The sequence below is a fragment of the Pteropus alecto genome, unplaced genomic scaffold, assembly GCF_000325575.1.
Source record: "Pteropus alecto unplaced genomic scaffold, ASM32557v1 scaffold106, whole genome shotgun sequence".
NCBI classification, from domain to species: Eukaryota; Metazoa; Chordata; class Mammalia; order Chiroptera; family Pteropodidae; genus Pteropus; species Pteropus alecto.
Genome location: NW_006442103.1, coordinates 3115401 through 3140638, shown reverse-complemented (window position 1 = coordinate 3140638; position 25238 = coordinate 3115401). Strand labels below are relative to the sequence as shown.

The 25238-nt window shown below is 33.3% G+C and overlaps 1 protein-coding gene and 1 pseudogene across 2 annotated transcripts in view; both read left to right on the top strand.

Annotated features, from left to right (window-relative positions):
- Positions 1–25238, top strand: part of DPYD (dihydropyrimidine dehydrogenase) — a 707946-nt gene that overhangs the window by 382117 nt on the left and 300591 nt on the right. For both annotated transcript variants that reach the window (XM_006919549.3, XM_025038477.1), the window contains one exon: positions 9864–10028. In XM_006919549.3, the coding sequence (XP_006919611.2) occupies positions 9864–10028 (165 nt within the window). The remainder of the gene's footprint in view (positions 1–9863; positions 10029–25238) is intronic.
- Positions 19741–19858, top strand: LOC112469184 (annotated as a pseudogene).

Sequence of the window (25238 nt, the reverse complement as noted above, 5' to 3'; positions counted from 1 at the left end):
TGGACCAAAAAGGGTTTCAGAAAGCAACATTTTAAATCTGAAACATTTGCACGTTTTACTTTTTATAGTTTCATGAATAACTTTTTGCTATCCTAATCAGTAGTAGCTGAAAGTGATATGACAGATCACGTCCTAAACCTCATTGCTTTGTTAGAGGAATGACGAGAATCAGCACTCTCTAAAACATTATTCAGGGCCATATATGAACAGTGGTGGTCATGTGGAGGAACATGCCAATCCTGAGTCTTAGATGGCTGACTCAAGAATATTTCTGCCTTCAGGTCTGCGCCCTATTTTTTTCCAGCTTGATAGATTTTTTTGTTTTTTGTTTTTTGTTTTTTACTATAACATGTATACAAAAAGCATGTATAATTTAGATACACAGTTTAAGAAATAATAAAATGAATACCTTTTCTCTTATTTTGTAGGATGAGACGTAGAATTTAAGACATTCCTGTTCCTTCGACACTCTGTGTTCCCCTTCTCAATTATATCCCTTTCTCTTCCCTTAAACTTAGATTTTTGATAATCATTTTCTTGCTTTTGTATACATTTTATCACATACAGTAGTACTCCCTTATCCACGGTTTTGCTTTTGGTGGTTTCAGCGACCCTGTCAACTATAGCTCAAAATTATTAAATAGATAATTCCAGAAATAAATAATTCATAAATTTTAAATTGCACACTCTTCTGAGTAACATAATGAAATCTTACAGGTCCAGCTCCTTCCTTCCCAAGATGTAAATCATCCCTTTGTCCAGCGTGTCCAGCTGTATGGTCTCCCCACCTCTTAGTCACTTAGTAGCCAACATGGGTGTCAGATCTACTGTCTCGACATCACAGTGCTGCTTCAAGTGACCCTTCTTCACTTATATTGTTATAATTGTTCTATTTTATTATTAGTTATTATTGTTAATCTTCTACTGTGACTAATTTATAAATTAAACTTTATCATAAGTATACATGTGAAAGAAAAAAATAGTACATATAGAGTTCAGTGCTATCTACAGTTTCAGACATCCACCGGGGGGTCTTGAAGTACATCTGCTGAGGATAAGGGGGGACGACTACATGTATCTTTAAACAGTATGCCATTAAGTTCTGCCTATTTTTGTACTTTACATAAATATGATCACACACTTTATATTTTTATTCAACTTGCTTTTTCTTGTTATTGTTCAATATTTTGTTTTTCACATCCATCCTAGTCGAATTAGCATTAGTTAATTCATTTTCTCTGCCATATACAATTTGCTCATCGTTTCTTTTGTTTGAAAATGTCTTTATTTTATCCTCATTCTTGAATTATAATTTTGAAGATATGCAATTCTCAGTCCACATTTTTTCTTTATAGAAAATTGTTTACAGTTTTCTGACTTCCATTGACACTGCCAAGAAGTTCACTATCAATTTGCTTTTCCTTTGTAGGTAGTCCTTTAAAAAAAAAAAAAATCCTCTGGTTATTTTTTAAATCTTCACTTTGTTTTTGGTACTTTATTTACTACAGTGTATCAGTTATAAACATATTTCCTTGAGTTTGTGGGTGTCCCTGAATCTGAAGATTGGCATCTCCCATTCATTTTATTAAATCTTCGACAATATCTATTGAAATGTTTCCTCTCCCCATTCTCTCCATTATCTTCTTGTGACCTCCAATTAGATTTCTTCTTTAATTCTCACTATATCTTCCTTGTCTCTTTACCTCCAGGTCATGTTTTGCATCTCATTTGCCTGTGCTGTGTTTTCTGGTAACTGTCTCAGTTATATCATCAAGTTGACTAATTCCCTTCAACCATGTCTAATTTCTTGCTTACCCCAAACTATTAAGGATCTTTTATTCCCAATTATTATTTTTTTATTTCTAGAAATACTTTTTGTTTATATTTTGAATTTTCATGGTAGGTTTTGAGTTTCTTATTCTTCCGATTATACATTCAAGTCCCTCTTTTTTCAAAAAGATTAAACTTTTATATTCTGTATCTGATAATCTCAGTATTTGGCTTTTTTTTTTGGTAGATCTGATTTAATAGTTTTTTCTTCCTACTCACTTTCACTTATGTCTTTTCTTCTCATTTGTTTAGCACAATTCTATTGTGAACCCACATTCCTTAGAAATTTATTTATGGGAAATTTTTAATACCTTATGTAAAAATTACTCCAGAGAGGGTTCACCATTGCTTCTACTACTTATTTGAATACACCATGACCAGGAGCCACTTTTAAACCACAGTTTCAACTTCTGGTGTTGGGCCCCACACAAGGTTGAATTCCCAAGGGAGGCATTTTCTTTTTTTTTTTTATCCAGGCTGAGTAGGTCACGTACCCTACCATTGCCATATGGTTATTTTCTAGCTTGCAAATCGAGAACATCACTTTTGATTGGTCCTACCTTTATGTGGCAGTTTGTAATCTACCAACCACCATGCTCTGGCCCTGACTTTGCTTCTTCACATGTTTATAAGCCAGGAGAACTCAGTTCTGAGGGCTACTAGGGGCTGGAGAAACCTGAGGGCAAACATCACCCTACAGCTAGTTTGTCCTGGTGGATCTCTGCTTTGTTGTCATTTCTGATCTCCAAGAAATTTCCTTATTTGGACACCAGTAAAATTGTACACCTTTTGTTTTTGTCCAGTATTAAATGTGCTATATTGTGAGGGTTTTTTCTCTCAAAATATTGTTAACCATATTGCAGAAATGGAAAATTCCTGTCTAATTCTTTGAGATGCTCCCTTCCTTAAAAATAACCATTTTCATCTACGGTGGCATCTAAAATAAAATCAGAAGATTTATACAAGTTTTATATAAAGTTTTTAAAAATATATTTATCATTTTCAATGAAAATTCTTCTCTAATACTGGAAAATGATTAATAAATATTAGAACTTACACCTTCACAGCTGCTGTTCTGGGCCTTAAAAGATTTCTTCAAAGCATATCATGTGATCATCTTACAAGCAGGCCAGCAGAAATTTCTAAGTTAATTACAGTTTGGCAGAGTGTATCTAAAACCTCTTATCTGAACAGTGAACCCAATAATTTAATCAGTCTGTCTGTTGATTAATCACGTTCTAATCCATCTGATATCAGAACTGAAAAAGCTCTTCATCTGTTTCTTGTAAAACTTATCTCTGTGAATGCACAGCTGCTGTGAGCCATTGGTATTAATAACTTGAATAGGAGAGAAAACACAATGGATTCTCAAAGCCTGCAGAACGAGTTTGAACTCCTTAAAACAATCATTCAAGACTCTCTAATCTGACCCAACTCTTAATAATCTTCGCATCCTTATTTCCTGTCGCGCTCCCAGCCTCAGCCCATGCACTAGTAAAGACTAGTTGCCTGAACTCTTGTCTCACTTCTGCTTTGTTTCTGAAGTTGGTGAGCTGTGAATGAATAAATATCTATTTAACAACTGCCACATATCAGGCATATGCTATATTATTTCACTTAATATCCTGTAACCTCTCTTTGATTTAGCGAAGCCAATTTGGAAGATGAGAATGTCAAAGAGCAAAATGAATTACTTTTTAGTATCCTCCTTACAAAGTTAGAAGCTCTTCGAAAAAGGGCAAGAGGACAGACAAAGGCTATACAAGTCTTGGACCTAGAATTTTACCAGCCAGACATAAGTAAAATTTTAAAAATTAATCTCTATACTTGCGCAGTGTGAGATGCCAAAGTCTTTAAATGTTTGACACTATTCAAGAGATGGGGGACATTTGGCCCAACCTAAGCACTAAAACGCATGTGAGTAAAATTTGTTCCTTGACATATAATCGACATTCAGCATATTTGGTTTTCATTTATCGCTTTCCTTTTTAAGCCTAATCAGGTCGTAAATGATTTTCGTATTCATTCTAAAACACCATGTGTTTTTGTTTATTTTTTCTCTTATTTCTTCTACTCTCCTATTATCCCTACATAGGGTTTCCACTGAGTCAGTTCAGCCCAGCCCAAGACAGATTGTGGCTACCCCAGGCCATTTCGTGTCACCAGCCTTCAGCACACCAACACATTGGAATTACAGATGTAATTTTAATCTAAAATGCGATACGATTTTAAAGCGTTCTTAGAACTTTGATCTCTCAAGGTTTGGGGTCACAGAAATAGGAATTAGAATACATTGGTTGATTTAAGACTATGAAAAGTTTCACTTTACTAAATGATGATAGTGTTGTCTGCTTTTACAGCCTTTTTCCTAGTTAATTACACTTTATCAATGTCCATGTAGTATTTTCCTCCGAACTTTCTAAGATGAACCGGCTAAGATTAATCCTGGTGCAGATTCTCCCTTCTGCCTGCTTGCTCAGCTTCCAATTACCCTGTCTTTATTTACATGACCATCTATGCGAAACCTAATTAATTCTACCCTGCTACAGGGAGTTAATTAGACAAGAGATGAATATCGAACCCAAGTTCAGCCCATCAGAGTCTCTGCCACCAGTTTTAAAATTGGGCCTGAGATATTATAAGTTTTGAGGAGTGATTGTACCCATAACTTGTATCTTGGGACCTGTCAGGTACCCGTGTTCCATTATATGAACTAAGACAGAAGAAGACCTTTGTAGGAAGAGAGAAGAATGAAGATATATGCAAACAGAAGCAGAAAGGAGGGACAGAGAAACATTCCTAACTGCATTTCTCTTCCTTGAGTTATGTGAAATATTCATTTTTCTTTAAGTAAATATACTATATCACACTTTTTAAAATTTAACTTTTTCAAGCTGATTTTTCTTGCAGCTAAAATGAGTCCTAATGTATCACATTCAGCAAAACATTAACTGGTCACTATTATTATTGTTGTTATTATTATCATTCATATCACATAAATACACCTGAATTCCAGTCTTGTCTCTAACGTTGACTAGAGCTGTGCAGCAGAGTACAAGTCACTTTAATTTCTCTAAGGCCCGGTTTTAGCATTAGCAGCATGATGATAAAGTTGTGAATATCAAACAAGATGATGTATGTGAAAGACTGGTGCTATAAAAATCTAAATTATTATTGTTTCTGCAAATTCAATGCCATTGTTTTTCTGATAATTTATCTTGTATTTCTAGGATAACATTGTTATTCTTGTTTACTGCATTTTCCATACGGTTAGACAGATTTAAACTTCCTGATGACGAATGGGTAAATTTTGTCACTAATTCAGGTTTTTGGGTGCTATCTTTATATAAGACATGAGGAGGGAAAAACTGATGTAGTAAGAACTACATCAATTTAGTAAGAACGAAAATGTAGTAAGAACTAAAATTCTCATCCTACCCATTTTACCCTTCCAAAACAACCAAGTAGAAATCATTCTGACCATTATTAAGTTTATTTTTGAAAGTAATCAAATATTAATATACTTAGTTCATGAAGAAACTAAAATGCTAGAGAAACTGGGCCACTTTTAAATTTTATTTTACTTTTCGCTATTCCCAAGGTAGCAATATGTCAGATTTATAATAATGGAATCACATCATGAAACAGGATATTTGTTGTTAGATTTATTTGCAATGTGATTCTCCTCCTTTATAGAATAATGTATAGTTAAATGCCACTTATGTAGAAAGTGATATATTTTAGAAGACAATTTGTCATGCAGTGCATTTCATGTTTGAAATCTTAGCTTATAAAAATCAAATAATTAAAAAATTTGTTTGACAGAAACAACCAGTTCACAGCAGACTCTTGGAAATTAAAATGAAACATATATCCCTAAGATTCAAGTTACAGGTTTTCAGGTAAACCAATCAAACTTTTGCGATAGCTTATAAGAATATTCACTAGGCTACCACAAATCTCATTAAACAGATTTCCCATCCTACCATGTGTCTCTGCTTTTTAGGAGTAAACCTGCTTTAAAATTATATTTCACTAATACTTTTCGAAAGCCATTCATTCCCAATTTCTCTTCCAGCATCTACCTAAACCAGTAGGTAACCACTCTCCTAAATTACTTTTAATTATCTCATATTTATATTTTGTTACAGAAATATGTTTCACTAAATAATATATTGTTTTGCTTGTTTTCTGTATCATATGCTATATATTTTTGCACAGTTTGCTCTTTTCATTAAACAACATATTTCTAAATCTGTCCCGGTATAGTAGCTGTGGTTCACTCCACAAATTTTATTTTGATTTTCATCCAACTTTTTTGGACCCCTATTCTTTTCCTCATCTATTACCAAGACATCTCTGCAAAGTGTCCTTTTTCTGTTTATTGAGGTCATTGTGACTATCTTAATCCAGTAGTAACCATGGAAACACTATTTTTCTTTTTAGGATAAAAGAAGTTAAGTAAATGATCTTAAACAAATATAATCAGTCTGTTTACCATTTAAATCTCTTTTCTAATGCTGAAAAATCACTATCATCACTTCAAATGTTAAGAGGTCGCTAATACTCGATTGCTGCAATGGTAGATACAATATCACATAAAGCAGAGATATCACCTAACCCTTCCTTATCTATAAACATCAATTTTTAAAAATCTGAATATTGTTAATGCACCGAAGAGTAAAACTATTCATCTTCTTTGTTATAGAGAATGAACTCTTCTCTATTCTAACTGTTCTCGAATATGTTTATTTTTATATTAACTCCCTTAAGAAATGCTAATATAATTTAGCTATTAAATATTAAAGCAAATTATTATCTTATAAAATCATATCCGAATTCTAGTATTCCCAGGTCAAAAGCTTTAGTAAGTTATTGCCCAATTATTGGAGCTCTAACTCTAATTGTATAAGCAAGGATAATTGGTTATATCCAAGTTTTCATTTATCTTTCACTTAATTTAAAAATTATAAGAAGCCTCAAGTCAGTAGAGAAGGTTTTTGATAAAGTAGTAGCAAATATAACTGAATTTGGGAAGGAAAACCTAGAATAAAATTTCTATTACTGACTTATCACTGGGTGACCATGAATTTTTGCACTTTAGCTGAATTTGGAATATGCTGAATTTTTAAATTGCAAAAATGGTAAAAACTGACTCATGGATAGTTGACAAGTTCTACATGGTAAGCATCTGTAATTAGGGCAGTTATTAAGAATCTTTTTTCTTTGCTTGAGTTAAAGAAAGAGAAAACTGACCTGTTTAGAGAAGCACTGCCTATCATGACTCAACATAAAAGCGTAAACAATCCCTATCATAAAGTGGATAAAATTTTCCCTTTGATTTGCCTTGTTCTTGTTCGATCTTGGTTAAGGAGATTATTAATAATCCTCCCATGACATATTTACAGTTTAACAATGAATTATAGAACATAAAAGTAAAATAACCCCAACATTAATAATAAACTTAACAGTACACAAAAGAAAAATCTGTAATGAATTTAAAATTTTAAGGTATCACTGTGGGGGCGGGGGCATTTTAAGAAAGAAGCATTTGCTTGACTGTCCTCAAATTAAATTGTCAGTTTATTAACTTTTTTGGCTATTGTGGGTTTTTGGACTAATCATTATTAGGGTTACTATAAAATAGGACATGGCTTAGAATTCCTGGACCATTGTATTTTTCCTTACTCAGTATAGGTGCGATTCTTCCGTTCTATGTCAATACTGGCATATTTTTTTAAAAATATTTTGAGAATTTTATTTTAATATAATGGGAATCCTTTGCAACCTTATGAGTTTTATTTTATGCATTTAAAAACATTTTTCTTAGGCTTCACCAGGGTACCTAAGGAGTCCATGGCACACCCACGAGGGTAAGATCTCTGCATTTAGATCCTCCTTCAAAAACCATTTGAGCACCAACTGAAAGCCAGACTAGAGCTAGGCATGTAATAGTGAACAAGATATAATTTCGTCTCTTCCAAAGTTTGTACTCTAGTGAAAGGTCCAGACAAGAGTATAGACAATCACAATACAGGGTGGTAAAGTGTGCCAGCTGAGGAAAGTATGTAGTGCTATGGTGGCATGAATCAAAGACTTGATGGCATTGGAGAGATCTCAAAGGGATCAGAGTCTAAGCTAAGACCTGAAGAATAGGCAGGAGCAAGGACTCTGCTAACACCTGAGTCAATTTCATTGAATAAGCAGAAAGTACTGCTTTTAGACCAATAAATCACAAAAAGGCATTTAAAACAGGTGCCTCTTCATTTGTGGGACTACTCAGTGCCATGGCACGTGACTTGGTGAACTGAATATGGACTATTCGCCAACTGGCCAAGTTCTCCTGTGGAGACACCGTGATTCATCTAGGTGGAGGAGCAGCCGGAGTAGGGGAATAGCAGATGGAAGGAGGACCTCAAGGCTTAAAAGTATAGCTTTTCAAAATTGGGACAAAAAGAAAACCAGACTCATTTGAGTGAATTATTTCTGGAATAATCTTTACAGACCATGGCGCATAACATGAGAGTACTTACGGGTGAGCTGCAAATATATTCAGAGCATATATTTAAGCACTTACCAAGGTAGAAACTTGACCCACTAAGCCTGAGCTTCCTCGAGTGACTGTACTTGTCATTTCTCCCATTAAGATCGTGTAACATGGTTTCATAATAGCAAATCAAAGTAAGGCTGGTGATGTTGCCCGCAATTACAATAGGAGTGGAATGGCTTAATTAGTAAAACGTTAACTGGCAGAATTCCTATAAGTAAAAATGTACATATTTAAAGAGGCTTATTGTAACATTTATACCATTTATTTTATAATATACTAATTCGAATGTAAAAGTGAATGTAAATTACCAGAAATTAACATGCAATGTGAAGAAAAGTCCTTTTATCCTCTGCAACTGTAGCATTTGGCAGATTCAGGAATAAATAATCTTTTGTGGCAAGGGTATGCCTTATCAAACATATGCAGATCAGCACTAATTAATGCTAATTAAGGTTTCCTGTCTGTCTAGTTGGAAAAACGTCCAAATGTTATGAAATCCAGTTAGTATGCCTATTACGCTAATTGTTTTATATGGGGTGGTTCTTAATTAAAATATGTAAATTGACCTTAATTGCTATATACTAATGGGGGTTCATGTTATCTCACTAAAAGTGACAAGATGGTGAGGAGGGGTACTTAAATGACTAATTCTGATAAATCCTTAACTAAATGACCTTTATTCGAAATTAATTTTAATTGGAAGTTGGCTGAAGAAACATTTTTCTTCTTTGTTTCTTTTTAGTTTTTAGTAATATAAGAATGTTACTTTTCTTTGTCGATACAGCTATAGAAGCTATTGCAAATTGTTAATTACACTTAACAAGCAAGTTAATTTGACAGTTTACTGTTTATAGTTATCAGGAAGTTATTGATATCCTCATTTCAGTCTTGGGAAAAACAGGTTCTCATTGATTGTGAATTTATAGTTAGACTCCATAGGTAGGTTGACCTGGTTAGTTTGTTAGATAAGACTGTATGTTAAAGTTTGATGAGCCAGTAGTACTAATATGTACTCACTCGTTGGTTGATTTACACTGAAATTACTTTTCAGGAATTTTTTTTTCCTTTACAAACATTAACTCCTATTGATTGGAATTAAAATCTCATTGGAGATACTTAGACTAAATAGACTGAAATGATATTCTTCCATTTTACTTATCACGTTTTTATTTATTATGTAATTGCAAACAAATTAAAATGTGTATGCCTAAATCTAGTGTAAATAAATTTACATGTTTTTGTTTTTTCACTATGCTAATCTCACAATTACAGGAAGTAATTTAAATAACACTAACAAATATTTTATTTTACTCTTTCATTTGGAAGTAATGTTCAACTGTAATTTAAAAAGTATTTTAGAAATTCATCTGTAAAAATATGAGAAAGGACTTAGTAAAATATTGTCATATGGAAATGAGCATAGAATAAAGATCATAGGTTTTCTTTGTCAAAAGGAAACTCAGTATCTTTACTCTTTCATCAGGACATTGTGACAAATGTCTCACCCAGAATCGTCCGGGGGACCACCTCTGGGCCCATGTATGGCCCTGGACAAAGCTCCTTCCTGAATATTGAGCTCATCAGTGAAAAAACAGCGGCATATTGGTGTCAAAGTGTCACTGAACTAAAGGCTGACTTTCCAGACAATGTAAGTGTGATTTAACATCTAAAACAAAAGAAGTGGCATAAGTTGGTGAATGTTTATTTAAACATCCAATTCATAGGCTTATAAATATTAAAGTGTATAATATATTTTATTAAAGAATCTGCCAGTTGCTTTGCTGATGCATAGAAAGATAAAAAAGAAAAGATCTCAAGAACTCATAAAAATCTGCATAGTGCAAGGTTTTGTTACTTCCATGTAGATGGAAGAAGTATCTACATAAGCAGGAGGAAGAGAAATGAAATACTCATTTTATTAAGTTGGTTTTCACTGTCTGTGGCTAGTATTTATGAGGGTGATGACCTTATGAAGAAATTGCAGACTATAAATCATTTTAGATATAAACCAGAGGCAACAGCAGAATATCTTCTTATATTGTTTATTTCTATTTTTTTCAGTGGGAAATAATTTACCAAATAATTTTAACACCCTTATATTAAATGAATCAATGATCTTTTATAAAACCCTTTTTCTTTTAAAGTACTCTACAAATATTACAGTGAAATCAGGCTTACATGTAATAATAATTCGTTTCTTTATGGACTTTTGTATGTTGCCTGTAGTTTTTAACCTACAGAGAGATAGTATTTTCTCTGCCATAATTGGTCAAAGTTGTCCTCAGTGTTGTTGGTTCATTCTCTCTCACTCCTTCTCGCCCACACACATACACATCTCCCTCCCTCCCCCTCTCTCTCCCTCCCTCTCCTTCCCATTTTCCCTCTCTCCCTCCTTTTCTGAATGAGCTGGTGGTGATTTGAAGTTTGGGGCAGTGTGTGTGTTTAGGTTGTAGAAAAGAGTTTTCTACATTGATATTTGAAGACAAATAAGAACACTTCAAGTGTTATAATGATAAATATTTTAAAATCTAGTGACATTTGTGAATATTTACTCACAAACTGATAAAAGAAAATCTTACAAAGGACTTTATATGTCATATTATTGCCTAACCCATCGAGTTTTTGTTGTTTGTTTGTTTTAGAAAGCTCTAAGTGTTTCAAAATTACCTCTTCCCTAGAAACAAAATATATTAACATCGAATATAACTTGTCTTTCTCAAATCAACCTTTCAGATGTGAAGGGAATTATCAAAACCCATCTGAAATCTATAGCTTCTGCTTATTAGGAATTTTTCACTTTCTGAGCTTGACGTAATTATCTCTATTTTCTCATTATACAATCAAGTCTAAAAATAGTTATGTTGAGCTATTTGTTTTTCTAAAGGACACACGTCTTTTGGGAAACTTTTCTCAGAATGACAAGGGCAAAAAGTGGTCAACCAAAAAAGAATTAATATATTTTAAAGCTTGATCTGCAGTGTTAAGTACTCTGAGAGATACTGACAATGTTTTTTTTTATAATAATAATAATAATAATAATAATAATAGGTGAGCACTATAGTATTCACTCTGTGCTAGGTATGGTTATAAATACATTATGGATTTTAACATTATTTAATCTTTCAACATCCTTATAAGCTAGGTACTATTATTTTCCACAATTCATAGATGAGGAAACTGAGACACACAGAGGTCAAGTAACATGTCCAAGATTATGTAGCTATTATATGGTGAGGCCAGAATTTGAGCTGGAAATTTGCTTTTGGCACCCATCTTGTCCTGTCTAGTGTTCCCTCATGCATCTGTCTATATGGCAATATCATTTCATGCCCTTACAAGTTTAGTATTACTTTTTAATGCAACATAAGAATGATATGAAATATAATTTCCCAAATATTGCTTTAATAGTATTTAGAGAAGCCAATGTATCTTTAAAGAAAAATCCCTTTTCCTGAAAAATAACTCTTACCTGTGGCTTGTCTTAAGCTCATCTGATACTTTCTACCTTCTCTTGGGCAGTAAGTAGTAAGATGTTATAATAATGGCCTCCAAGAAATGACAGTAAGTAGACAAGAAAACTGAGAAGAAGCGCTCGCTTTGTGATTCCACAGTCAAGTAGAAAGAAGAGACACATTTAAATGTTCTTTTCAATTTCCCTGGAAACAATTTTCTTCTCCTATAATGCTTTTCTTCTGAGAAAACAATGCATGCTTTTCTTGTTTCTAATTCTTTCACTATTTAGATTATGCTCATTGTTTGCTTTCTATGTTTTTAGAACTAATCTTTAACATTTTTACTCCTTAAGATAACATTTTAAATACAATTAAAATGGCATTCCCATTTGAACCCACAGAAATAACATGTGTGCACCTAGATAGAGCCATGCTGAGAGCAGAATCTCCCCCACTGTTTTGGAATTACTCTGACGCCAAACCCAATGAGCTGAATGAAAGACAGTGACCCTTCATTTTTCAAGTTTAATTATCACTCTCACTGGAGTTTTCCCACATCATTTTGAATGCTCGACTGCCACCTTTAATGACAGGGATTGGATAATTCAACTCACTATGGCAAATTCTAAGCAAGGGCTAACTTTTCTGAAAAAGAAATTGTGCTGGGGGGCATCGAGGTCTGTTAAAATCAGCAGCTAGTATCTGTTTCTAGAGAGAATAGGCACCAGGTGACCATGAACTAGAGGAGACAGCTGTAAGAACGTCTTGAATATAAAGGCATCAGGACCCTCTGAAATAGATTGCAAGGGGTTGTTTCTTAACTATCACAGAGTTGTACCAAAGCCTACACTTATACGAGACTTCTGTTCAGCTTTCAAGATTTCCTTTTATTTATCTGTGAATTAAATTTGGCACACTGATAATTGTAGTGACAATTTATTACTGAGTATTTTTGTTCCTAAGCTGTGATTTTACAATGCTTATTATGAAATGTACTGTATAATTAGGGCTTACAGGAATCAATTTTAAGTGAATCCCTTTATTCTCACTGCAGAAGCCTTAGAACTCATATACTTTAGGCTTCGGAAAAATTTTTACTAAAAAATACATGCTGCATTTTGTCTGAATGCGATGAATTAGCAAGCAAAGACTGATGTTTTCTATCATTCGTGGCAGCTAAAGTTAAGAGTTAGGCAAAAGCTAGGGAGGATTCAGCGGTGAATCAGCTGGCGAAGATAGAAAAGGGAGTTGGCGGCCTTGTTAGAGAGACTGATAAAGGAAGAACAGTTGATATGTAAATAGACTTCTATTACAATACACCTCACCTCTACTGATCTGCTTTCTCATTTCATTGCTGAGAGAGGAGTGTTGCACCCTTTAGTTCAAAATGACTCCAGAGAAGTCCTTCTTCATCAGGATTTCTGACCTGCAGCCTGTAAACGCAAAGCTTTTACCCTTGTGTGCGCTGTGGACGGCTTAGGCGCCCTGGTGGAGCCTAAGAGCCTCTTTTCAGAAAAATGTTTTTAAACGCATAAAATAAAATCCATAAGGTTACAGAGTGTTCTCATGATGTTGAAGTTCTCAAAATATTTTTTTAAATATGTGGTATAGTAATATATATTACTCTTTAGTAAGGGACTAAAAACACAATCTAGTGACAGATCTAATAACTACTGCAATTTTGACATAATGGCAACTGTAAGTGACACCTTGAGATGTCTGCAGTGATTCTACAATGATTTTCCATTGGTTTTTGTTGATGCAAAGTTACAGGTATTGACAGAGCTACTGTGGTTTATTGCATTTATGGTTGAGGAAATGCTAAATTTCAATGGGAAGTTAGTGAAAATAAAGGTCTAATTCTTTTTCCCATTCAAGTTCATAAATTTCCTATATTCTATCAAGGGTTCTATAAGCCTTGGATTAAGAATCCGTGTCCAGTAGTTCTCAATTCTGGTTGCTTATAAGAATCTCCTGAAGAACTTCAAAAAGAGTATTTGTGGATAGGCCCTAGTTCAATCATTTCAGAAATTCTAGAATGGATCCAATGAATATATACCTATGTGTAGGTGTTTATATAAGTACGTATGTATGTATATATATATTTTTTAAATAAAATTATCAGTTGATTTTACTGCATATACAACCAGTATCATTCATGAGCCTTGACATATATCATTAAAACTCTTATATCAGAACTATTTATTGGGAGCTTTTTGTATGTACCAGAAACTATACTAAATAGGAGAGATTTTCTCCTTTCTACATATGAGGAAACTGATGTTTAGAGATATTGCATGAACTGTCTCGCCTCGCATGTCTAGTAAGTGAAGGCAATGGGACTGGAAATCTTTTCATTATACCTTGAAGAAGTATTCCATTTGTCCCTAAGGAATCTGAGGAATTAAGAATATATGGTATTCCAGTCCTCCCTTGCCCATCCACTCAGCTGGACCAGTTATATTGCGCTGTCTTACCTGCAAGTGCTCAAAAAAGAAAACAAAATCTTTTTATTTAACAAAGAAAAAAGTTCTGTCTTCAGCCAATCATGATTTTCTCATTAGTCCCAGTACAGGACATTTCATAGCCCAGTTTTTACTGCTTTGCGTGGAGGTAGCTGTCTACAGAAACAATGTCAATGACTCAAGGTGGACCTTAGTCTGAATTGCTAGCTGCCCCCATCGTAAGGTCTGCATTTGAAAATAGGGAAGTCGAGAGATTGAATCAGGTTTAGGTGTCCTCCAAGCATGAAAGATGATCACTACTATTCAGTGGATGCTCATCACCCCGTGACCTCTGCACTGTCTTACAGGTGCCATGAAGACTAACTCAGCAGAAGTGGGCTCCCTCTTTTTTCGGAATGTTTACAATTAAGTCTCACTCATTAGAAATGGGCGGGGGGGGGGAGGGGAGATTAGTTACTCAATCTGTTTAGAAAAATAAAACTTAGTAACAGATGAAACTACAATATATGTATTTTTAGGCCATAATGACCAGAACAGGATAACTTTTGTTTTGTTATCTCAGAGCTTGTAAAGCACAAACATCACCTTAGCTCTCCAGTCTTCATTTCCCAAAAATATTCACCAACAGGGACGTAGCATCCGTGCCCAGGAGGTGCTCTTCCTTTGCTCCCTCTGGAATTTTTTGAGCTTGTCAAGTCCCTGTTTCTGTCAATTTACACATCTCCATGTGGATTTATTTTAAATAAAGTAGAAAACTACTGGAGCAGATATTGAAGGGAAGGCTAGTGTATTCCCAGGAAACTCTTCCCTTCTTTACACCAGAGTGCAAATAATGATTTTCTAACATCATTCATGAATTCTAGAGGGCATGGATACTTACTTACTAACCTCTCTTTTTTGCTAAAATCCAGGACTTTTATCTCGTCACATTATTTTATTGATGTAGTGTAATTTATTTTTACAAGTTCCATCTAGTCTACAAAAAATAAAAATAAAAAGGCATCATAATAATAGACATTTTGAAAGTCAGTATGAGGGGAGGGGAGTCAAAACAGTCCATGCTCAGTTATCCCAACAAATCTCTGTTTTCACTTTCTGGTGTTAATAGAATCTGTATGCTAAAGGCATAGGGTTTAGAGCCAGGATGGGTTTGAATCTCAGCATCTTCTCTGACTTGCTATTTATTGACACTCTCGGCCTCAACTTCTTCATCTGTGTGATAACAGAACCTACCTTCAGAAGTTATAGCAAAGATAAAATGCAATATTATATATAATGTGTTTGACACATTACAGTTATTCAAGACTATAAATTATATTGCACAGAATACCTTTATTCATTTAGCTTTTATTCCCATGTAAAATGATAATTTGTTTTAATGAAATATTCTGAGAGGGATATTTGGCAAGTTGAACGTAACGGTATTTTTATAATTCTTGAAATATATCACCCAATTGATTTTCAAAACGTGTGTGAACTAACAGTTTATCTAAAAGGCACTATTTCAGAAATAATTACCAATTAAAAAATTAAAGACAAATATACTAAATATGCTTTCTAGTGATTTTTCTGAACTTGAGTTCATTATATGTCACGTAGAGTATAAGGTCTTCGGAGTCCTTGTCCAATGTTTTATTCATTATACATCCTTGCTTTAATATCATTCATTTATTTGCCGTAACAGCTTCCAATTAAAAAAAAAAAAAGACTTAAATAATAACAGTTATTTTCTTGGTATCAGCATAAAAGCAAATAAAATTAAGAGATGTTTAATTCCACAAAACAAGAGCAGCCTAAATGAATTGGAATACATAATATAGCTTGTAGTTCTGTGACTGGCTTCATGAAGTCAAGTATTTTCTTGAGACAGGATGTTTCTAGTTCCTTAAAAGAAAATGTTAGTTGCCTACATGGGGTAATGGGGACTGGATTTACCCTCTCAACAAAAACAGCAACATCAAAAAACTTATAAAATATATGAAACAACAGTTTTGAACATCTAGAACATCAGTAGATAAGGACAGTCACTAAGAGATGGAAGACAAAGGCGATGAGCTCTGCCATACCCCCAATAAGTTTCCAGGCTGCATTAAAGGAGCAAAAACCAGAGATCTTCCTGAGTTGAGGAAACAGAGCTGAGAGTTCAGAGAGACCTAAGGTGACTAGACAGAGTACCAGACAGAGCCCCAGAAAGCAGAGAACCTCATTCAGAGAGAGCACCAGAGATCTGCAGAAGGTCGCTCTTAAATTCAGCAGAGTACAGATCTGTTCCACACATGTGAGTAAATTAGAGACACTGCAGAAAGAACTTTCTGAGTGCATTGGCGGGACTAGTACTCAGTTCTTACATAGATCTGGAAATAGCGACTCTTCCTGCCAGCCATACTGAAAAAACCCTATGATTCACAATCAGTCATAGGCTGAGCACTGCTTTGCTCATGCCAAGCAGACATTAAAAGCCAGACCTGAAAGGATCAAAATGTTTCCAAGTAGCTTAACTGAAACTCAGAACAATGTGCAAGAATATTTATAAGAATACAAAAATATCTAGTACCAAACAAGATAAAAATTCAGTGTCTGGCATCCAGTTAAAAATTACATAGTATGTAAGGAAGTAGGAAAATATACCCAAACTAAGAGAAAAATCAATTAAAACTGTGCCAGAACTGATGCAATGTTAGAATTAACAGGCATGTACATTAAAACTGTATTACAACTATATCCCATGTGTTCAAAAAGTTAAGAAGTGAAAGATCGATAAACCTAAGTCAACCTTGTAGACACGAAGACTCCAATGAATGAAATGAAAAATATACTGAAAGTTATTAACAGCATAGTAAGCACTGCAGAAAAAATGATTTATAAACTTGGAGATACAGCAATAAATACCATCCAAAGTGAAACACACATACACACACGTGCACACGCACACACACACATACAGAGAGGGAGTTGGAGAGTAAACGTATGATTAATGAGCTGGGGACAACTTCAAGTAACTTAATATTTTCTAGCATTCCCAAAATTTGAAGAAATAATGGCCCAAACTTTCCCACTTTTGCTTAAAACCACAAGCCCCTCCCCAAAGCAAACAAACAAAACAAAACAAAACAAAAACACATCAAGAAATGTGATGAATTTCAAGTGTAGGAAACATGAAGAAAATTACACCAAAGTAGTGCATTATAATCAAATTAATCAAACCAGTGATAAAGAGAAAATCTTAAAAGAAGTTAGAGACAAAAAAAAAATGTTCCATACAGAGAAATAAACATAAGGGTTACTGCTGTGATTTATCATCAGAAACAATGCAAGCTAGAAGATAACATCTTTAAAGCACTGAAACAAACAAACAAAAAAACTGTTGAACTAGATTTGAAAAGTCAGCAACATAAACATTTTTTCAAACCCACGAAGACTGAAAGAATTCATCACCAGGAAATTGGTACTAAAGGAAATATTAAAAGAAAATGTTGTAGGTAGAAGGAAATTGATGCCAGGTTGAAATATGCATCTAAACAAAGGAATGAAGAGCACTGGAATTTGTAATTACATGGGTAAATATATGAATTTTTGTTATTACTTAACTCGCTTTAGAAGAGAATTGGTTATTTAAACAAAAACATAAGGTAGTGTGAAGGTTTATACCATATGTAATGATAAAATGTAGGATAATAATACAAAAGTTGTGAGGAAGAAATGGAAGTATAGTACTATAAGCTCCTGAGACCTTGTGTAAAGTGTTATGTCACTTGAAGGTAGACTATGATAACTTAAACATGTATCCTCTAACATCTAAACAACCACTAAATAATGTAACAGAGTTAAAGCTAAAAAACCAACAAAAAAAAAGTATAAAATGGAATCATACAAATACTCAAACCAAAAGAAGACAGGAAAAGAGAAAGGAGGATTAAAAAGGAGATGAGACAAATAAAAACCATATAGTAAGGTCATAGAGTTAAACCAAAGAATGCCAATAATTACATTAAATGTATATGCTCTAAACACTCCAATTATAAGGCAGAGATTTTGGGATTGGATAAAAAAGCAAGACTCAACTGCATGCTGCTTTCAAGGAAAGCAATTTTAAATATAAAAACACAAATAGAAAATTGAAACAATGGAAAAATAAATACCATGCTAACTCTAATCAAATAAAATCTTGTTATATTAATAGCAGACAAGGTAGATATCAAAGCAAAGAATATTAACTGGGACAAAAAAGATCATTTTATAATGATGAAATGGCCAATTCACCCAGACATGATAATAATCCTAAGTGGTTATGCACTTAGTAACAGCTTCAAAATACATGAAGCAAAAACTGATAGAACTACAAAGAGCATTGAAAAACATCTCACATTTATAGTTGAAAATTTTCACATCTGCTTGTCAGTAACGAAGAACAATAGAATGAGGCTGTTAAAGATTTGAAAAAACATGATCAATTTCTCTAATTGACATTTATAAGACATATCATCCAATGGCAACAGAATACACAATCTTTTCAATACATATATAACATTTACTAAAATAAGCATATTCTGGGCCAAAAAGAAGTCTTAATAATTTTAAAGAATTCAAATAGTTCAAGATTTGTACTCTGACTACAACAGAATTAAATTAATAAACAACAAGGATATATTTGTAAAATCTCCAAATATTTAAAAATTAACTAAATACTCATTGGATGACAGAAGAAATTATAATGGAAATTAAAAGTATTTTGAACTGAATTAAAATTAAAATACAAAATATCAAAATTCGCAGTACGCTATAAAAGCATTCCTTGTAGCAAAATTTACTGCACCCATGGCATATGTCAGAAATGGATACAGGTCTCAAATTAATGATAAACTCCACCTTTAAAAACTAGAAAAAGAAAAGCAAATTAAACTCAAAGTAAATATAAAAGGATATAAGATCAAAGAAGGAAATTGATGAAATGGAAAACAGAAAAAGAAATAGAGAATATTAAGAAAGGTAAAGCTGATTTCTTGAGGTGACAAAATTGATAAAACTTCATCAAGATAAAAGAGAAACCCAAATTACCAATATAGGGAATGAGATAGGTAACACCACTGCAGATTCTGTTACTAAAAGGAACAATTTTATGCAAATAAATTCATCAACATGGGTGAACTGGACAAATTTCTTAAAAGACAAACTATCAAAACTTAATTAAGAAGCAATCAATAACAGAGAAATCGAATTTCTATTTCAAAACATTTTTATAAAAAAACTACAGACCTAGATGGCTTCATGAGTGAATTATACCAACCATTTAAGAAGGAATAACACCAATTGTACGCTTATTCTTTCAGAAAATTAAAATAGAGGGAATATATCCCAACTAAATCTATTTGGCTCATAGATTTAGTTGGGAATGATACCCTGATACCACAAGTAGACAAAGACAGAACAAGAAAAAAAAACTGTGGTCTACGGCCATGCTACCGTAACACACCCGATCCCGTTTGACCTCGGAAGCTAAGCAGGCTCGGGCCTGGTTAGTACTTGGATGGGAGACCCCCTGGGAAGACCAGGTGCTGTAGGCATTAAAAAAAAAAAAGAAAAGAAAACTGTGGATCAGTCTTCTTCATGAACACAGACACAGAAGTTCTAAACAAATTTTAACAAATATAATCTAACATTATATATATAAAGAATTAATACATCATTAGGAAATGATTCCAGGTTGGTATAACACTTGAAAATAATGTAATTCTCATAAGTTACAAACTAATAATAATAATAATAACACAAACTATATAATCAATCTGCATGACTCGAACAGAAATACATTTGCAGAAATCCAAAAATCTATTCTTAATTTTTAAGAAATCTCAGCAAACCAAAAATAAAAGGGTAATTCCTTAACCTGGTACAAAGCATTAAAAGCAAAATAAAACCAATCCTACAGCTAACATCATAGTTAATGGTGAAAGACTGAATGTTTTCTTCCTAAGAGAAATTAGATAATGGTATCTAATTCACCACTTCTATTCCACACTGTGCTAGAGTTTCTATCCTGTTCAATAAGAAAAGAAAAAGAATAAAAGATATGCAGATTGCAAAGGAAGAAATAAAACTTTTTATTTACAGATGACATGATTGTTTATGTAGAAAAATCAATTGTACCAATAAAAACCACTTCATTTACTAAAGCAGAGAGCTAGCCTACAGTGTGTTGTTTTCAAATTCCGTTTTTCAAAATGTTTCATTAAAATACTGTTTATCTTCATTACTAACTTTTCTTGCACTACCTTAATTGTTCACTCCAGGCAAATGCCTAACTCATCTCATCTTGGTCTAGGCTTGCCAAAATATTACTTTAAATAATAAATGAGGTTAGTAAGATTGAAAGATACAACATCAACTGATAAAAATCATTTGTAATTTTTATAGACTAGCAATAGACAATTGGAAACTGAAATAAATATATCGTATTATATTAATATATTAATAGCAGTAGAAACATGAAATAGAAATAAATCTGACAAAAGATGTGAAAGACACGAACAGTGAAAACTACAATATATTGCTGATTGAAATTAAAGAAGACCTAAATAAATGGGAAGTTATACTGTGTTCAGTGCTCAGAAGAGTCATTATTGTTAAGATATCCCCATATTGATCTAAAAGCGCACTCCCAATCAAAATATTGGCACGATTTCTTTTTTGGTAGAATTTGGCAAACTGATTTTGAAATTTATGTGAATGTGCATGACATATAGCCAAAACAATTAAAAAGAACAAAGTTGAAAGTTTAAAACTATTTGACTTCAATACTTATTTTTAAGCTACAATAATCAGGAAAATGTGGTGTTGACATAAAGATAGATGGACAAATAGATTAATGGAGAGGAATTACAAGTCCAGAAAACAACCCACAAATTAGTTATATGAACAACTCATTTTTGACAAAGGTGCAAAAATAAAATTCAGTGAACAAAATAGGTACACTATTTAATAAACAACACTGGTAAAATTGGGTATCCACATGCAAAAAAATGTGAATGTTGAGTTGTATTTGACAGAATATATAAAAATTCATTCAAAATAGTTATAGACTTGAATGAAAAACTTAGCACTATAAAACTTCTTAAAGATAACATAAGAGAAAGTCCCTGTTACCTTAGGTAAGGCAAATATTTCTTTGATACATACCAAAAACATAGTCCACGAAAGAAAAAAAAGATGAATGATTTCATTCAAATTAAAAGAGGTTTGCTCTCCAAAGCTATTCTTTAGAAAATTACAATATAGACCACAGGCTGGAAGAAAATATTTGCAAATTACATATCTGATAAAGGATTTATTTTCAGAATATTTGAAGAACTTTCAAAATCTATCTAACATATAAACGTTATGTAACATCTGGCATGTATAAAACTATACTTTAATAAATCTGTTTTTAAAATAGGCTCAATTTAAAATTATAATAATCTTTTTCATGGGCTGTGTCCTGGGAATTAATTCCAAGCTGGGTTGAACGGCTAAGTTTCTGTCACCCAGGTCCTTAACCCTTACCCCACTACCCAGGCCACCAGGTGATTATTACCTTCGACAACATTATCTAGCATTTTGATCACATTGACTTTGATACTGAGTTGTGGGAATTAACAGGAGGTTAAAAATGACTTTATGCAGTATTAAGAAACAAAAGAAATGTTGGGTGGATTTTAAAGCTTTTGCTTTGTGAGAGATTAAAATTCTAGTAATTCATGTCATTCAGTAAAGGAAAAATCTTAAGAAAATCCACCAAACCTTTTAAATAGTCACAGCATACGAGCATTAACTGCCTACACCATTTCTTTTCTCAAATTCCCTTCACTTCCCTTCATTTCTTAGGCTGCCTTTTGGATAACAATATTGTCTCCTCAGTTTGTGGCAGGGAACACACTGAACCATGTGGGAAGAGACCCTGGAGATGGCGATGATGCATTGAATTTAGACTTTTTCTTGGTATAAACTAGCTGATGAGAGGGGCAATAGAAACAATTTATAAATTGCATATATTTGCTACATAACCAGACCATGTCATAAAATGAGACAAAGTTTATATTCAAACAGCTAAAGAGGTTTTTTCAGTGGGCTCATTATTTAATACCAATCTGGTAATATTTCATATCAGCGAGTGTTCTGTTTCATGGAGAACTCAACTCTAATGCATTCTTCTCTTAAAGTATTAGAGAAAACAGGAAAGAGAAAGTTTATCTCCTACTTCTCCCTTTCTCCCCTGCCCAACCCACCCTGTAAGCCCCTAAAATGAATCTTTTTTTTTTCTTTTTTTTTTTTATCTTGAAGGGCTTGTTTAATCTGTTAATTGAAAAACCATCTTAGAAAAAAAGCACCACTATTTTATGCGAGGCTTAAAAGTAGGTAATGTAAAGATTGTTACTAAACATAAATGATAACTACAATTGCATGTATTACATCAACTACTTATCCTATTTTACTCTTTTTTTTTTTTTTTTTTTTTTTGGCTTGCTGATAATGACAACCTTTTCCCCCCAGCTTCTTTTTTTGCCACTAGGCATTTTATTCTTTTACATTGTACCCTACGGGGAATATGCCAGAGTTTTATTTTTCACAAGAAACTAATTTCATATTTCTCCCTTAGGTCTTCGAAGATATTTACTTAAAAGCATTCTCTTTATTCTTTAAGATAGATTTTTTTTTTAAGTAAATACTTAAGAGTATCGTTTTAAAGGTTTGTATGCTCTAATAACTGTTTTCCTTTTTAAACCATTGTTTATGGTTGAATAACTGATTCAGTTGAAGCAGAATTTAAGGCTATATTTGTGACACACAAATATCATCTAATTACTTGTAAACCATTTAAAAGGAGACTGGTCATGAAGACACTGGACAACTCATTTAATCACCAGGCAAACGAACATCCTTATATCACAAGTGAGATAAACTTTGATATAACAAACATGTATACAATGAACTTTCTAATTTGCTGAAAACTGTACTGTGTGGGATATGTCTTCATTTTAAGAATCAAAGTTATGAAAATGTACACTAGTACGAGGGCTATTTTGGTAAGAATATGTATTAATGCAGGCAATCTGTGACTGTTTAATAGCAGGTAGGGAAGAATTGATGAATGAAATTCATCAGTAAAGATACAACAAGATTGTTACAAGTCTCTTCTACTTTTCTACCAAGAGTGAATTTCAGAACCACATTAGAGAGAAAATGGAGGTTTTTAAAAAAGAAGGAAGAAAAAGAAAAAACATATCTTTTGACAGTGAGCTTTTGCCCAAGGCAAGCCCCACATCTCACGGGAAGCAAAAGAAGCAAAGGTTGACAAAGCGGTTCTAAGAAGTCAAAACATAACAACTTATTAATTTTGTATAGCCATTTACAGTAAACAAATTTGTATTTCTCTGAGTTGATCTCACAATAACCTTGTAAGGAAGGCATGAATATCCCCATCTCATATTATAATACAGTATCTAGATGAAGATAAATAATTTCCCGAGGATATTTCTCAGACTGTAAGTGGTAGAATTTCACATTGATAGCAGAACATCTGATGTACACATACTTACACAGAAAAAAAAAATGTTTTAAGTCAAGCTTCAGAGTACTTAAAAATTCACGTATATGATTCACTTTTTATCTTCACCTGGATTTCATTTGCCTTCTGGTGGAGGTGCTAATGAGTAGAGAAATGGGAAAGGTAGTCAGCCAGAGGGAAGAGAAGAGTCAAAGACCTAGATAATTCACAAACTGGAAAATGAGCTTCTAACTAATCAAGACTGGATTGTAAATGGGATAGAAAGAATTTATGCATCCCTGGTATTGGCCTGAATAGCATTTGTACCCAATCCAAGCAAAGTATTTGTGAATTTCACAGTTGGCTATTTTTTCCTCCCTTTGAGATTTTTTTTCCTGAGCTAATTATCCATTGTGTACACGAAGCAAAGAAATAACATTAAAGTCATTTTTGAGGTGAATATTTCACTTTGCATGTTGTTAAAATGCCTAGAAAATTAATAAGGAATGAGTTAATTTATTAATACAGCTTCTTTGGGGAGTTTCTGATCTATATACTGATCACCCAAAAGGAAATTTTGTGTAATATTTTATTCATGCAAAATTTAAGGAGGTAACGAGATTGACTAATCTTTCCATAATAAATAATTTAATCTAACTTTGTGCTGCTTTTTGCATTTTAATTTTTTCATAATGTGTCCTTTAAAACCCCCAGTATTAAAATGTTCAGCATCTGTTTTATGCTAGATTTAGTTTAAATTTTAAATATAGTTATGGCTCTTGGGTTATAAAGTGGGAGGAGGTGTCTTAATATAGGGAATGAACACATTTACAGACTTGAAAGCAATAAGTTCTTAAATTATCATAAACGGTGTAGAAACCAACATGAACAATGAGATATAACACTATGTAACAATAACTATTGTTGTTACCCAGACTGTAATTACAATTCAAATACTTTACATTTCATACACTCTCATACCTACTATTCAACTCCAGGGTTCTGTGTCATGTTTTATGACTCAGTGGTCACCTTATCTGTGCTTAAGACCTTCTCAATTCAAACCCAGATAGCGGTGATAGAAACAATAAGGTTAGGTTAGATCCTGAATTTGAAATTCAGGCAGGACTTCTAGATAGGATGCAGAAAGCCTGAGGAGATTACCCCTCCCACCCTAATCACCAGAACAAGTCAGATAAACTGCAAAATCAGATTTTTAAAAACCAATGAGGGATCTAAGAATGCAAATTAACCTAAGTGAACTCAATTCCAGGAAGCCATAAGCTCTTCTTAGGAGCGAAGAGACTCATGACTGATTTGTTCCCTAGAGGAATGGTGAGAGGGGAAGAAGGTCACCATAGAGAAACCAGTACAGTTTTAAAGAACATTTAATGGATGAGTTTGAAGTGGTGTGATGTGTAAGA